At 36.7% G+C, this 15,053-nt stretch overlaps 1 protein-coding gene across 1 annotated transcript in view; it reads left to right on the forward strand.

The window, feature by feature from the left end:
- Positions 1-15,053, forward strand: part of ARHGAP21 (Rho GTPase activating protein 21) — an 88,073-nt gene that overhangs the window by 69,237 nt on the left and 3,783 nt on the right. Inside the window, exons 9-24 of the mRNA XM_014946141.1 lie at positions 3,182-3,340; positions 3,496-3,598; positions 3,688-3,724; positions 4,265-4,390; positions 5,416-5,700; positions 6,797-6,861; positions 6,946-7,094; positions 8,642-8,784; positions 8,879-9,034; positions 9,142-9,220; positions 9,810-9,883; positions 9,969-10,058; positions 12,022-12,147; positions 12,347-12,388; positions 12,725-12,830; positions 14,617-14,648. Of these exons, the coding sequence (XP_014801627.1) occupies positions 3,182-3,340; positions 3,496-3,598; positions 3,688-3,724; positions 4,265-4,390; positions 5,416-5,700; positions 6,797-6,861; positions 6,946-7,094; positions 8,642-8,784; positions 8,879-9,034; positions 9,142-9,220; positions 9,810-9,883; positions 9,969-10,058; positions 12,022-12,147; positions 12,347-12,388; positions 12,725-12,830; positions 14,617-14,648 (1,772 nt within the window). The remainder of the gene's footprint in view (positions 1-3,181; positions 3,341-3,495; positions 3,599-3,687; positions 3,725-4,264; positions 4,391-5,415; positions 5,701-6,796; positions 6,862-6,945; positions 7,095-8,641; positions 8,785-8,878; positions 9,035-9,141; positions 9,221-9,809; positions 9,884-9,968; positions 10,059-12,021; positions 12,148-12,346; positions 12,389-12,724; positions 12,831-14,616; positions 14,649-15,053) is intronic.

Genomic DNA, 15,053 nt, shown 5'->3' on the forward strand with positions numbered 1-15,053 from the left:
CATTCAGGTTGTTACTCTAACACCTTCGTGTGTAATCCTTAAGGACTGTTCCAGGAGATTCAGGTATAAGCAAAGACATTAAATATTATGTTCATAATGATAAAATTGTATTGTAGCAGCATAGTGGGATATGATACAGATCTATGCTGCTTTTTAGTGATTTGGGGGGAAGGGTGTCATTCCTTTGAATCTTTGGAAAATTTGTTAATACTTGTTCCTTAATTCCTTATCCACAGGCTGGGGATGTCCTCTTTGCCATGCTTTCTCACCCATGTAATCCGCAGTTTTGAAATCTCTAGTTCTGCCACTGAGCCCATTCAGTATAAATTTGTGTCTTCACAGAGTCATAGTTAATATTTTTCCAGTTCACTTACACTGTGTACAGATGCTCCCTCTCTTTGTTAGGTCCTTGATCTCCAGCTGTAACACAAAGGTACTCTCATACACGCATTTCTCTTGGCTTTAGCTACCGGATCAGTTAATTCAAGCCAACTGTACTTGGACCTGTGTTGCCCATTTATTACAGGTTTTCAGTGTCTTACCCTTATAAATTTTTTCCCATTGGAAGGCTTTTCCTGAAAATCACTAGTTGCAATGTTGACTGGTTGCGTGCTCGTGTTCATACAGAGATGATGAGCAGCATCTTGCCCTTTGCCAGAGATGCTCTGTCCCCGTGCTGGCTCATTTTCCAATGGCCGGTGTCTCGGGTCGCTCCGTAAACAATAGTGCAGAACAAATTGTATTTGTGTCCTTTTCTCCAGTGAAAAGTAAAACTCTTAAGTAGTCCTGGAGTCTTTGAACTTTCTGTTACAAATATGTAAAGGGCCACCGATAATCTGTGGGATGACAAAACTGTAAGAGAATTACTTTGTGTGGCTTCTCCTCTAGCTTGTTTGTTCTGTACGGTTCACCGCTTTTCGGACACAGTCGTTTTCATTGATTGATGAGCTGAACACATCCACTCGCACGCTGTGCGAGGAGTTTTGGGGTGCAAATACACTGATCAGTCAAGGAAACTGAAAAGGGAGAGGAGCACTTGCAAGCACTAAAGAGGAACGTCAGAATACCATGGATACGTGTAGTTTGGGTTTTGTGTTTTATTGGGCAGCAGTGGTGGAGTTTGCCAGTGCATTAAATCAGTAGGCAATAACTCATACGGTGCACGTCATGGTTTGCTCTATAATCACTTTACATTATGTAAAAGCTTGCCATTAGCTGACCTTCAACCTCTTCAGGGATTGAACAGAGTTATTTCCCTCCTGTACCAATGTCATTTGCAAGTTCTTTAAAGCTTGCTTATTTCTAAAACCACTTCAATTTAGATTCATCTAGGGATTAAATCCACTGTGAAGTAATAATAATTTGAATAATTATTGTTGCTTTCAAGGACTTAGTGTTTTTCCTCAGCTGAATTTGTGGATTTAAGTGTTGTGGGAAATGGTGTAGTGGTGCCTAACACTTCGGTATTCACAGCTTGCACAGATTTATTTCAAGCACTACCATTTTTGTCGCTTCTGGGAGTACAGACTGTGACGTTTTAACGTAAGTCTGTAACATAAGTAACTTAAAGCCGAGCATTTCCAGTTTGCATGCTGCAAACTAATTAATTGTTCAGTGAATGGTTATATTCCGTAGGCAACGTTAGCCTGCTTCTCTCGGGGTGTGCTGCAGGGAAGCTGAGCAAATGAAAAAAGGCAGAAAGCCAGTGAGCTGTTGTAGTTTTGAAATGGAAGTGTAACTGAGGTTCTTCCTATCTCCTGATTGCTGTAAAGAAGAGGTCTGTAAATTCTTCTAATTTATCACTGGATGCAAGTAAAACTTAGACATGTTTTAAATTGTAACATCAGAGGTTTTCTGTGGATTCTTTTGCTTTCTCTTTTTATTCACGTTTCTAGTTTTTGGCTAATTTTTCTTGGGGTTTGATTTTTTTAACATATAACTTCAAAAATTATTCTGTTTTCCACTCGAGACAATTTAACAGGCTAATACTGCTAAACCTTCCTGTACTTTAATTGTACCACCAAAATTTGTCAATGTAAATTTAAAAGAAGACAAGTGCTGCCTTAACAGAACTGTTAGTGCCTGTTGGAAAAGCACAATGCAGCACACGCAGTTGTGTTCGCACAAAGCAAAGAATAAACCTCTGTCTGTGAGTGTTCATTGATTTCAATAGGCTTTTCAGTAGCTCTGCATATTACAATTCTTAGCACCTAGAATACATTCATATTCATTACGGCAGTACAGTTCAGCCCCTGCTCGTGACTTGATTTTTCTTTTTTTTTTCCATCCCCTCTTCTACCGGAGCGTGAAGTAGAATTATTTTTCTAGTCCTAGTAATGTGTTCTAGAAGATGTTACCGCTCTTTTCTCAGAATGATTGAAAATGCATCTTTCGTCATCTTCCATCTTGTAAGAAACATGTTAAATATTAGAAATACTTAAAGCTTTTTGGAATCTTTCATGATGACCCTTGTGGCTATTGAGACTGTGAGGTGCTGGGCATGTATGGCATGCAATCGTTTGTATGAACAATTAGTGGAAGAACTAATTGGTATGTAGTAGTACCGTCTTTTAAAAATATGAATGCTTGCTTCTTTCTTTAAATGTCTGGGGGATGCGGGGCTTGGTGGGAGAATCGGTTCTTTGGATGCTGGGAATCTATTTAAATTGCTTTTTTGTTTGCTTGGAACTTGGCTTCATGATTTGAACACTGATTTAAACCAAATGGTGCTTTTGGTACTCTGAATGCCTCTATTTTATTGTGGGAAATCGTACTTACCTGTCTCTCAAATTTAAACTTACTCATGTGATAAGTGTGTCTTTCACTTAGGCACATAAACAAAAATAGTCTACTTGAAAATAATATTACAAGAGTTTAGCAAGTAATTCCCATTTCATTCACTTACAGTAAAATCCATAAATGGGTATTATTTTCTTTGCCCTTATCTATAATATACAATTAACGTTCTTAGAAAGTAAAACAGACATCTCTTTCTTAAAAACAAACAAAAAAGTGTGCATTTGACAAGTGTGAATTAATTGGATCCTTATGTTTCTTTGAAAGACTTTGTGTTTACGATGCTTAATCTGATACCCCAATAATGAGAAGTTCAGATGGCTATTTATTTGAGCTTTCAATTAATGCATCTAGTATGTTAATATATGACATATTACCTTTGTAGATGAACCGACTAGTCCTAGTATTGACCATGATATTGCACACATTCCTGCTTCTGCTGTTATTTCTGCATCTGCTTCTCAAGCACCAGCTATAACAACTGTTCCTCCCAGTCCTGCATCTCCAATCCCTTTAATTCGGCGACAACTTTCACATGATCATGGTGAGTCTTGATTTCCTTTTTCTCTTCTCATGCAAACTTTTGCTTTTCCACTCTGGAGAATAGGAGTGAAAATTGTAAACTCTTTATTGCTGGAAATAAATTGCTAAAACGTGATTCAGGTTCTTACATCCTCGAAAACTTCTGTTTATTTGTAGAATCTATCCGGCCTAGTGTCCTGGATAGCCAGCCTGCTGCAAAAACGGAAAGATCAAAGTCATATGATGAAGGACTGGATGACTACAGAGAAGAGGGAAAATCGTAAGTTCATAAAAAATGTCAGTTAATTTGGAGATCTGTTCTTTTAAGTGTACAAAATCTCACTTGAGCATTTGTTTTTCTCCCAACAGATCCATTAAGCATGTGTCTAGTTTAAAGGGGATTAAGGTAGGTATATATGTATATAGCAACTCCTAATAATTACATGTGCTACTTGTGACAAGTTGTATTAATTACACAACTCAGTTTTGCAAAGTGATATCTTAAGCACAGACATTAGGTTTATTGGAATTGCTAATGAAATTGTTCCTAATTTTGATTGATTTTGATATTTAAATAGATTCTTTCTCCAGTTGGTGCTGTATGCATCGCATAAGTAAACAAGGTCTCTTTTTCTAGACTCACCAGGTGATCCTTGTTTTTTCATTTTCCTCAGCTTCTGTAAACAAAGCCTATCTATGGAGTGCTTTTGTAAAACCTTACTAATGAGAGACTAGGACTCCTGCAGTTTCTCAAAGTAATCTTGGGATGCTTAAGGTCACTACTGTTGTATGGAAACTTTAGAAATTTTCCCAGAGGGATAGTCTATGGGGCTTTTTGTGGAATGAGGTGTCAGCCTTTAAAGAGAGAAACATCATGAATGTAGGGACTGTAGAGAGTTCTATTTAGAGGTACACTGTGGGGTTCTTTCTGTGATGTTTTCTTTAGGTCCCAGACAGCCAGAAATCTTCAGAAGACTCTGGTTCCCGAAAAGATTCTTCTTCAGAGGTCTTTGGTGATGCCTCCAAGGAAGGATGGCTCCATTTTCGTCAGCTTGTTACAGACAAGGGAAAGGTACCTGTCATGTTTGGTTTTTTTCATGTAGCACAAATGCCAAGCTGGTGCAAACCTAAGAAACTTAAAGCCTTCCTGTTTTTCCTTTTTAGTTCAAATTTTTGAGATGTGAGCATCAATGAGACAGACTAAATTTTAGACCCATTTGACCTTTGAGTTCAGTGAATTCCTCAGCTTCTTTTACAGACTGCTTTCTGAACTGACAGGGCGAGAGGAAACAGCCTCCAGTTGTGCCAGGGGAAGTTTAGATTGGATATTCGGAAAAATTTCTTTACAGAAAGTGTTGCCAAACATTGGAACAGGCTGCCCAGGGAAGTGGTTGTGTGACCAACCATCCCTGGAAGTATTTAAAAGACATTTAGAGGTGGTGTTTAGGGACATGATTTAGTGCGGTGGACTCCGCAGTGTAGGTTTATGGTTGGACTCAATGATCTTAAGGGTCTTTTCCAACCTAAATGATTCTATGGTTCTAATTTTACATTTCAAAGCATCTGTGAAGTAAACTTAGTTTTAATGACTGATTAAGTAGTAAGAATCAGTCCCTCGATAATTGTAGTTTGAAAGAAAGCTGTAGTTTTCATAAGTGTTGTGGTGTTGAGTTCAGATTAACCTTCTGCACAAGTATAAAGTAACACTTAAAGGAAATCATGAGTCTGGAATTGCAGCACTGTAAATGGGAGTATGACTCAAATGAAGTTTAAAAGACATGGGCAAGAGTCTACTAAATATTTTTACTATATTTTTATTAATGTCTCTGAAATTCTGGTTGCATTCTGCTTCTTGCTACTGTCATAGGTGAACACGCACTTAATGGGTGATTAGGGAGGGCAGGGTATTGACAATTCACTCCTATAATCAAGAGTAATTAGTGTCCTTTCGTGTAATCTTTCACAGGCCATTTTAAAGAATGGTGTAGGTAGGTGGTTAGTCTTTCTTTTTAAACCTTCTAGAGGTAGTTTTTCAATCCAGAAACAACATTGATTGTAACAAATGAGCAAACTAACATAGCAGTTGATGTTTTTCAGCGAGTTGGTGGGAGCATTCGGCCGTGGAAGCAACTGTATGTTGTTCTTCGAGGTCATTCGCTTTATTTGTACAAGGATAAAAAGGAACAAGTGACCCCGTCTGAAGAAGAACAACCTATAAGCATCAATGCTTGTCTGATAGACATCTCATACTGTGAAACCAAGAGGAAAAATGTATTTAGACTCACCACATCAGACTGCGAGTATCTGTTTCAAGCTGAGGACCGAGATAATATGTTGGCGTGGATTAAAGCAATACAAGACAACAGCAACCTAAACGATGAGGTAATTGTGTAATACCTAATACAGAAGCCATAGTTCCTGTCTTTTAATTAAAATAAAAATTGATTGTATTTTCTCGTATTTAATACTTAAACAAAAGAAATAATTTGCCATTAAAAAATAGACCAAAATGTGTAAAGGAATGTACAAGAAAATGAGGTGAAAGGTGAGGTGACTGAGTAAATAAATAGAGTTTTAAAAAGCTTGAGATACTCATAATGAGAGCGTAGACTTTTGAAATAAATGAATTAACATCATTGCTGATTTGACTAAAGGCACTTTATATCAAACTGATCTGTTAAAAACCCCTAATATTTCTTTAAAAGATAATTGCAGTATTAAAACCAGTGTGTTCTGTCTTCAGACTTGCATTGCGGAGTGGTGTGTGCAGTGGCACAGCATGATGAGCTTCTCACTAGTTAAAAAGTGAAACTTCAAGGATGCCTGTTTCTCTGATTAAACATTGATGTTTGTATGAATTAAAGCTTAATGCTATTTGCAAAAGGCAAATATATACTGTCATAGATAACATACCAATATCTGTCCCAATATTGGCCTCCGTGCATTTTCATTTCAGTGATGTGCAACAGAGGAGTATTTTCATGTCTGTGGTCATGCACATCTACTCAGATTTGAAATAATTATCCAAAGGAAAATGTATTAATAAACATTATTAGACAGATGGATAAAGCACATTTGAATTAATGGCTGTTTCAGCTGTATGTGTAGCAGTAATTAGTTACACAAGTACTGTGTGCAATACTTGGATTTTTCATAGTAGTGTGTATTGACTTGCATATTTTCTATTTAAACTTGCTTTCAGTTTAACAGGATTTCATCAGATTGTATTGCTTTGAAAAAAGTCTGAATAGCATTTAATTTGTAGTTACTCACTTTAGTTTTACTCATGCTTTTTAAAGGTTCTGTCCTTATTGTTGTCAAGGCCTGCCTTTTAGATTTATTTTTTTGTTTAGACTGTAATGAAATGTTACATTTTCATATGTGGTCTGACAGGAAGAGTTAATCTTCTATTTTTAAAGTAAAAAACATTTGTTGTATTTTTATAAGATTGTAAAGTAGATCTCAATTTGTTTTATAGGATACCGGTGTCACTAGTAGAGATCTAATTAGTCGAAGGATTAAAGAATACAGTACAATGATGAGGTAGGTAAATTATATGCTGCCAGTAGTTTCTGTAGGCTTCTTATCTAGTGTCTTGTATTAATGAAGTAATGTGTCTTGTTTCAGTTCTTCAAGTAGCAAAACAGAGCCATCTCCCAAAACACCTCGCCAGAGTCTAAGTATCCGACAGACTCTGCTTGGAACAAAAGCGGAACAGAGGACCCAGAGTCCACATTCTCCTAAGGATGAGTCTGAAAGGAAGCTTCTCAATAAAGGTCTGTATGTTTTGTATATTTCTTTATTTCCTTATGGTCCTAATGTGAAGCCATCGAGATTCCTATTTCAGGTTTTATCAATTCATGAATATACAGATGCAAACCAGGTATTAACCAGATTTTCTTAAACTGCAGCTATCATCACTTACTTCTTGTAGCTGCTTTATTAGTTGTTACCTTGGGTACACTTCAGGTCTTCTCAGATCCCTGAAGCTTTTTATTCCAGTCCTCTCTCAAGAGGGTTTGGCGTTTTTTTTCCTATGGCTCCATGTAGTGTTAATGGCAGTAAAATACATGTATTATGCTTCTTGTCAATAAAGTTTTTCCAACCTTTGGAAATATTTTTATGTGTAACTCACACTCTTATGTCCAACTGACTTGAAAATAACAAGGTAAATTCATATTCTAAATATGCTGTTAAGAAAACAGTTTTTCATTGAAGTGTTTTAGTAATAAAGAAGAACGTATTTTTTTGACCTTAATCTTTAAACTACAGGAGTGAAATTTATTGTTTTTTTCCAGAACAAAATTAATGCCTACCGAGTTTTTAAAAAGTCTGATGAGCCGGCACTCCAAACTTAAATCAATAACAATCAGTAACTTAACTCCATCAAATAATACCACAAGCTACTTCTTTTTTTTTTTTTTTTTTCCCCAGAAAGTGTAAACGTGTGGTATTTATGATCAGACTGTGCTTGTAAGGATGTTGCATACAAATTCAGGCAACTGGCTGAGCAATCACTTTTGATCAACCACTTTTGAACAATTCAGCCTTGCGTTTAAGCTGTGTGTGAATTCTATTTTAAGTTACCAACAAACGTCCCTCTGCTCCTGCTATGCTACAGATGATGTAGTTAAATCACAGGTGTTAAGTAAATGTCAAATCTGCTGAAAAGAGTATTTCCAGAGATACTTGAATAAGAAGGAGGTACTACTGTATTAGGCAACTTGCAGGACAGGATAAATGGGAATTGTAATTTGCTACATGAATTTTATAGGGGACGTAAACAGAGCAACTAAACTTTTAATCTGATTTTTTAATAGTTAATACCTTTGAGTGGTTGAGTCCTGTTTGGAATGTTTTAAAGGTGATTTAAAATCTGGTAATTTTTGAAAGAATAGGTCTGCACAAGCGTGAGCATGATGGTGTAGCTTCAGAGGTATTTTGTGCAGCACTGTGATTCAACAGAGACTTGATCTTGCTTTACTAAATCTAATGTTTACTTTTTTAAAAATGTAATTTATGTACCTTTAGTCTTAGAATGGTGCAGTTGCACAGTACTATCCAGCCACTTGCATTTCTAAATCTGGGGTGTGAGTATGTTCAAATGTATCTTCTGAATCACAGAAGAGTGAAAGAAGGTATGTTTCAGACTAATGTTTAGTGAGTTGTTGCGGGATGCTGGGACAGTAAATGAGGTAAAAATGCAGTAGGTCTCCTTTGATCTTTGCAAGTCTGTTACCTGTATTTACAGTAGTTTTTGTGACCTAAATGTTCTTTTTTTTCTTCTTCATTTCCTTGTTTGCATTATACTAACAACAAAAAGATGAGACAAGCCCGCCGAAAGACAAGGGAACGTGGAGAAAAGGCATTCCAAGCATCATGAGGAAGACATTTGAAAAGAAGCCATCTGCTGTAGGAACCTTTGGTGTTAGACTAGATGACTGCCCCCCAGCACATACCAACAAAGTATGGAAGAACAGTTTTTCTTTCCACTGTAGTTTTAAAATACACTTTGTATGAACTACTTTAAAATGTATATATAACTTTTTTTTTTCTTCAGTATATTCCACTGATTGTTGATATATGCTGCAAACTGGTTGAAGAAAGAGGTCTTGAGTACACAGGTATTTACAGAGTTCCTGGAAATAATGCTGCCATCTCAAGTATGCAAGAAGAGCTCAACAAAGGAATGACTGACATTGATGTTCATGATGATGTAAGTCTTCGGTCACACTGTTTCCAGGCTGAAGTCCCCAAAACTTCTGGTTGTGTTGTGATTATAGAGATATAAAGCGTGTCTGTCCTTTTCTTCTAAATGTGTAGAAATGGCGAGACTTGAATGTGATAAGCAGTTTGCTGAAATCCTTCTTCAGAAAGCTCCCAGAGCCCCTTTTTACCAATGGTAAGTTGGTTACATTATGATTTTGTCTTTAGAAGTTACTGTTCAATAGTTGTCTTAGATCTTTCAGGTGATTTTAGAGAAAAGCCAGTGGAATCATCCTAATTCTGTAATAAATGCCCTTTTTCTTACTTAAGGAGCAGGGAGTCTGGGTGATCACAGAGCTTAGAAAAGAAAGCTGTAAAGAGAATTTCTCTGATGGTAAAGGAATTTATGAATTTGCAAAAAACTGAGTAAAATTTGCTATTTTTCTCTTGCAATATTTATGAAAACCGGAGATTTTTTCTCCCCACTGCCATCATGTTATATTATGTACAATATAATAGGCAAATTTGTGACTTCCACAGGTCATTCCTATATATATGTTACCTATTTTCATGAGGGGGTGGGAGGTGAGGATCTATATACATAGTATACATACATATATATATAAAATACAATAGGCAAATTTGTGACTTCCAGAGGTCATTCCTATATATATGTTACCTATTTTCATGAGGGGGTGGGAGGTGAGGATCTATATACATAGTATACATACATATATATATAAAGTCATCTATATAGATGATTAATTTCTGGATTTTTTTAACAGACAAATATGCAGATTTTATAGATGCCAATAGAAAGGAAGATCCTGTTGAACGTCTGAAAACACTGAAGAGACTGGTAAGCTGAAATCAAGGATGTTATAGGTGCTCTAAAAAATGAGCTTTAAATGTTTAATGTTCTGAATAGTGATTGATTGTTTCAGATCCATGATTTACCTGAACATCATTATGAGACTCTCAAGTTTCTTTCTGCACACCTGAAGACAGTAGCAGAGAACTCAGAAAAGAACAAGGTATTGGAAACAAAAATAAAATTTATTTTGTCTGGTTTCATTGAGTATGGTTTTTGTGCAGGATTATTTCTATTAAGGTTATAGTTTATTATTGTCGATAAAATTAAGACCTTTGCAATGTTGAGAAGATTTTTGGATTAGACTAAGGACTCCTGCAAAGTATGCACCTGCTTAGTGTGAATTAAGTTTATGGAAGCTGGCATTAATTCTTGTGGGAGTAACTGTTTATAATCCTAAATTTATGCCAAGCCTGTACGTTTCATATAATGCCATCTAGACACCAGTAAGAGTGTGCCTGGGCAGGGCACAGGTGAATGCGTGGCCTGACTGAACCTGTTGACAGAGGCTGTCACACCAGCTTTGTGTGAAGCCTGGCTTCCTGGGCATTTGAGTAATTTTTAAAGACTAAGACTTGCTGTAATTACTGAAGTGTTTGATGACCCCGTAGATGCTGATTTGACTGGTTTTAAGAAAGGAAATTCATGATGTAAAGGGTGGTAGTTCATTTGCAGGGTCTTAGTCCACCACTAAGAATAGCTTTTTGTCATTTCTGTGGGGTGGGGAAGAATTAGCTTGCATTAAGTGCTTCTGTGCATGCTATAATCCTTCAGTAAATGCAAATAATAGTATCCCCTTTTTTTTACCTCTCAGGGAGGGGTAACTGAATGCAAAGCTGTGCACAGTATGGGTGTGCTTATGGATGCTTACCTCAGGGCAGGTAACACAGTGGCTTGTTAATTGGCTACCAATATGCAGAGTACAGGAAAAAAAATGGATGTGATTGATGCTGTATAGAGGATCCTTTGGCCAATCTTAACTCATTTAAAAGATCAGAAAGTGACTCAGTTCAAATGAATATGGTAGGCTCCAAAATCAGTTCTGTAAATAATACCTTTGAGTTCAATATGAAGAAAAATGTGTGTGTATATAAAAAATATATTACAAATTATAACCTTTAGTGGAATTATAGCTGACATTATAAGGAGATGATATTTTAAGTGCAATGCCTAAAGGAAACATTTCTTTATCTTTTGATGGTTTTGGTGTGCTGAGTAAATGTTGTTTAAATAATATGATAGAATATACAAGGCTAGATAAGTGAGATGATATTATAATTGTATGACTTGTAGAAGGCCACAGTTCAAGTCAAAGTGAGTATTAGGGGCTTGTGTCGTGCTCTCAACTTCCTTCTGGCAAGCCCAAGGACCTTGCCTCCTATGTATTATTGGTCTGTTCTGTGTCACAAGAGTAAGCTATAAGTCAGAGAAGGTAAGTGTTATCCTGCTACTTTTTTGGTATTGTTTGTCAGAGATAAAACATTAAAAGTAAATTAAGTGGATGATTAATGTAATAACATGAATGGGTAACTCTGAGTCTGTCTCATGAATAGATGTGTTGGGTCCACGATCTTGGTTGCTGCCGCCTCCTCCAAAGTAGTTGCAAATTGAATGAGCTCTTTGTCAGTAGAGATAATACAGTATTTGATTACCAGCTTAATTCTTTCATGTGTCATGTAAACATTTTCAGGAAAAAAAAAACCACCAATGCCTTTTGCTAAAAAAACCTCCAAATTCTTAAACCACCAGTGTTTCGGGGGGGAAGAAAAAAAAAAAAAAGTCTTTGTGGGAACTAAAAACATAAGTCCCCCAGAAAGGGTAAGGAATGTATCTGAGTTCTTGATTTTTCTGTGCGGATGGAGCTGTTTATTTGCAATGCATTAAGGAAGGTTGAATTTTGAATTGCAGGGATGTTGGATGCATTTTTTTGGCAGCTGTGTATAGGAGAGCTTTAGTGCAGTGTAACATCCTACCTGAGTCAGTAATGTATTTTTAAAGACCTTTTTTGTTTTGATTCTTATGTAAAATGGTTCTCGGGTATTAATAGTGTTATATTAATGTACTTAGCCCATAGTATTGTGTTTTCTCATTTTAAATGTATGATGTGGAAATGTTTCATTTCTTAGATGGAACCAAGAAACCTGGCGATAGTATTTGGTCCAACACTTGTGAGGACATCTGATGATAACATGACACACATGGTCACGCACATGCCAGACCAATACAAAATTGTAGAAACACTCATCCAAAAAGTAAGTGGATGCATTTCATTATTTAAAAAATAAGAGCATACGCAGATGGACCAGCTTTTCTCTTATTGGGCCAGTTTGGGTCTGGTATTTATCTTTCTAATTCCAGATTATAATTTTTAGTAATGTCCATGTTTGACTGTTCCACATTTGGTTTTTGTGTTTTCTGTGGTGTTTTCACTTTTTTTATTTTAAATTGTAGCATGACTGGTTTTTCACAGAAGATGATGCTGAAGAACCTCTTGTAAGTATTGTGTCATAAATGTTTGTGTTCTAATTAATCTTAGAGTCTGCTTCTGCTGCCTTAGAATGTCTATATATTTCTTATTACATCACTGTATGTATGTATGGTTTGCTCTTCAGAAGCACCTTTTTAGCTCTCCGGTCCTTGAAGTAATGAATTTAAAAAAAAAAAAAAAATGCCATGCATTTATTTTAAAAGCATAAAGCAAAATGGGAAAGTAACAACACGTGAGGAGAGCGTGTCCTCAGGTGAATGATGCAATTTTCTAAATGCTGTTAAATCGTATTGAACTAATTGTGAAACGATGATGAAGAGATCTTTGTTTATTAACTATAGACAGCAGTTCAGGAAGAAAACACTGTAGAATCTCAGCCAGTGCCAAACATAGATCATTTACTCACCAACATTGGAAGAACGGGAATCTCTCCTGGAGACGTATCAGGTAACTCTTGCCCGGACAGTGTTAGTCCATAGGCTAGAATAACCTACTCTCTTAATTCACTGTAACTCTCTCTTTCTGTTTTCTTTTACTAATAAACTGTTTTTCTCTTTTCCAAAAGATCATTAACACTTCTTAAAAGACTCGAATTGTTGGTAATCATGCATGACATAATTTGGAAAACTTTGTTGTTTAACAGGAATATAATCATTAAAAGATGAGGCTTGCACATACTATTTTATTTATTCACAGTAACCCATGCAATCATCATCGTGAGGTGAAGCAGATCTGCTGCTGTAAAGTGGTTTGTTGTGATGGCAGAAAGACCTATCTTCACTGGTGTTCTAATATTGCTCCTTCCCAACGTTAGGAATGCAAAAAAAAATGAGTTATGTTTTGTTGTTAAGTGATGGACACTTTTATAAGTATGTTGCAGTATGTCTAAACTAAAGCTGATTTCCTTCTGTTTATAAATGCCCTCCTCTTTTGTGGCTAAGGACAAGCATTGCAGGCTCTTTTTTGGTGACTTTTTCTCCCCTCCCTTCACTCTACTATTGCACTAACCCGGCATGTTGTATCCCACCAATGTTATCCCTCCGTCTCTAGCTTTTGTTTCAGTTTTCAGAGAGTTGCTCAGCACTTACTGAAACAGTCACTTTATACTGACGTTGTAACAGGCGAAGTGGGAGGAGTCTATCACACGGTGATGTCATTAGTGGATTCTGTGATGTCACTGATGGACAGCTGGAACTGTAGGAAGAAGGAGGACTGTTGCCCACACTGTAGCTGCCTTGTCTGCAGAAACCCCCGTTTCTTGTAAATGGAAAAAAAAAAAAAAAAAAAAAAAAAAGTTGATCTGTGCTGTAAATTTTCTTTTACGAGTATTTTAAACAGATCAATGCTACTTTTTAAAAGTTTTTCTGCTGTTTCTTGTCATCTCTGAAGCAGACCCTGAGGAGAAATAGCATGGTATGGTCTACCAGTCTTTCTAGTCATAAAGCATTAGCCATGTGTCAAAAAGGGGTGTGGCAGGGGGCTCAGCTCTTTGGTCCCAGGGAGGAAGTCCCTAAAGCTGGAACACAGCCGAGTTCTGATTTTTTTTTAGTCGTTGTGCTAGCCCCTTCCTACCCCCTTTGTAACTGTTACAATCTTGGGTTTTGCGAGACAGTAAAACTATGGTGTCCCATTTTTCATTTCATAATAGCGCTTGTTATGGAAAAGCACAAAACTGGTAGCTGCTGAAATTTCTAGACGATTTAAAAATAAAATTTTACCTATGCGTAGTCAGAGGTGGAGAGAGATATGTATAATTGGGGTGTTACACACAAAATACGATTCAATTGTGTTAAAACCTCACAAAAAGAATATGACTACACGATCCATGATTTGTACCTAGGCCAGCCAACAGTTCATTCAATTTTGCTCTCAGGAGAGTACACAGTACGATCCTGAAAAGGTCTCTCAGCTGCGGTTTTGCAGGGGCTGTATTCTTAAAACATCGAATAAACATTAGTATTTCTGTTTTTTATTTAGAAGAACAGGGCTCCTTTGCCATTCCTATCATTGAGCTGGTTCTGCCTACAATTCACAGCATCCTTTCATGGCGGTGGCTTTCTGTGGTGCAGCTTGCATCTTTGTGAGCTCTGACTATTCACTCTGTTCTGGTTTTATTTGCTTCACATTTTGTTCTGTGCTTGTCTTTTTCCATAAGTCCAGCATTGTCTGTAGCAACAATGAAAAAATTGCACAGAACTGAGCAGAATTGTGTTTTTTTTCAATTTTTCCACAGATTCAACTACTAGTGACTCAGCAAAATCTAAGGTAAATCATTTTGTGAAATGATGTCGTCATAAGCGTCCGAAATCTGTTAGATATTTGCTTGCTTTGTTAAAATACTTACATGTGGATGTACTGTAGAGCTTACGTAGAATTCTTTTGAGTAAGTGGTAGTACTGTTTTCTTATCAAATAATTTGGAAGTGTTACACTGGAAAAGTACTGGTTGTTTGCAGTGATCTGTATCTGCCGAAGCAGTCAGCTGCACACCTAAACAGCTCTGTTACAACTTCTTGTAGTTGTGAGCACTCACCTCCTTTTTGCACCTCGTTTAGTAGAGGTAAATGTATATAGTTTGTTCCCTGTCACTGTTGGCGTGCTACTTACTGTCAGGCAGCATTTGTGTTTCCCTATTTTGCTGAGAAAAGTAAATATAGTATACTATAGCAGT

This window comes from Calidris pugnax, unplaced genomic scaffold (genome assembly GCF_001431845.1).
Source record: "Calidris pugnax isolate Ruff unplaced genomic scaffold, ASM143184v1 scaffold19, whole genome shotgun sequence".
Lineage (NCBI taxonomy): Eukaryota > Metazoa > Chordata > Aves > Charadriiformes > Scolopacidae > Calidris > Calidris pugnax.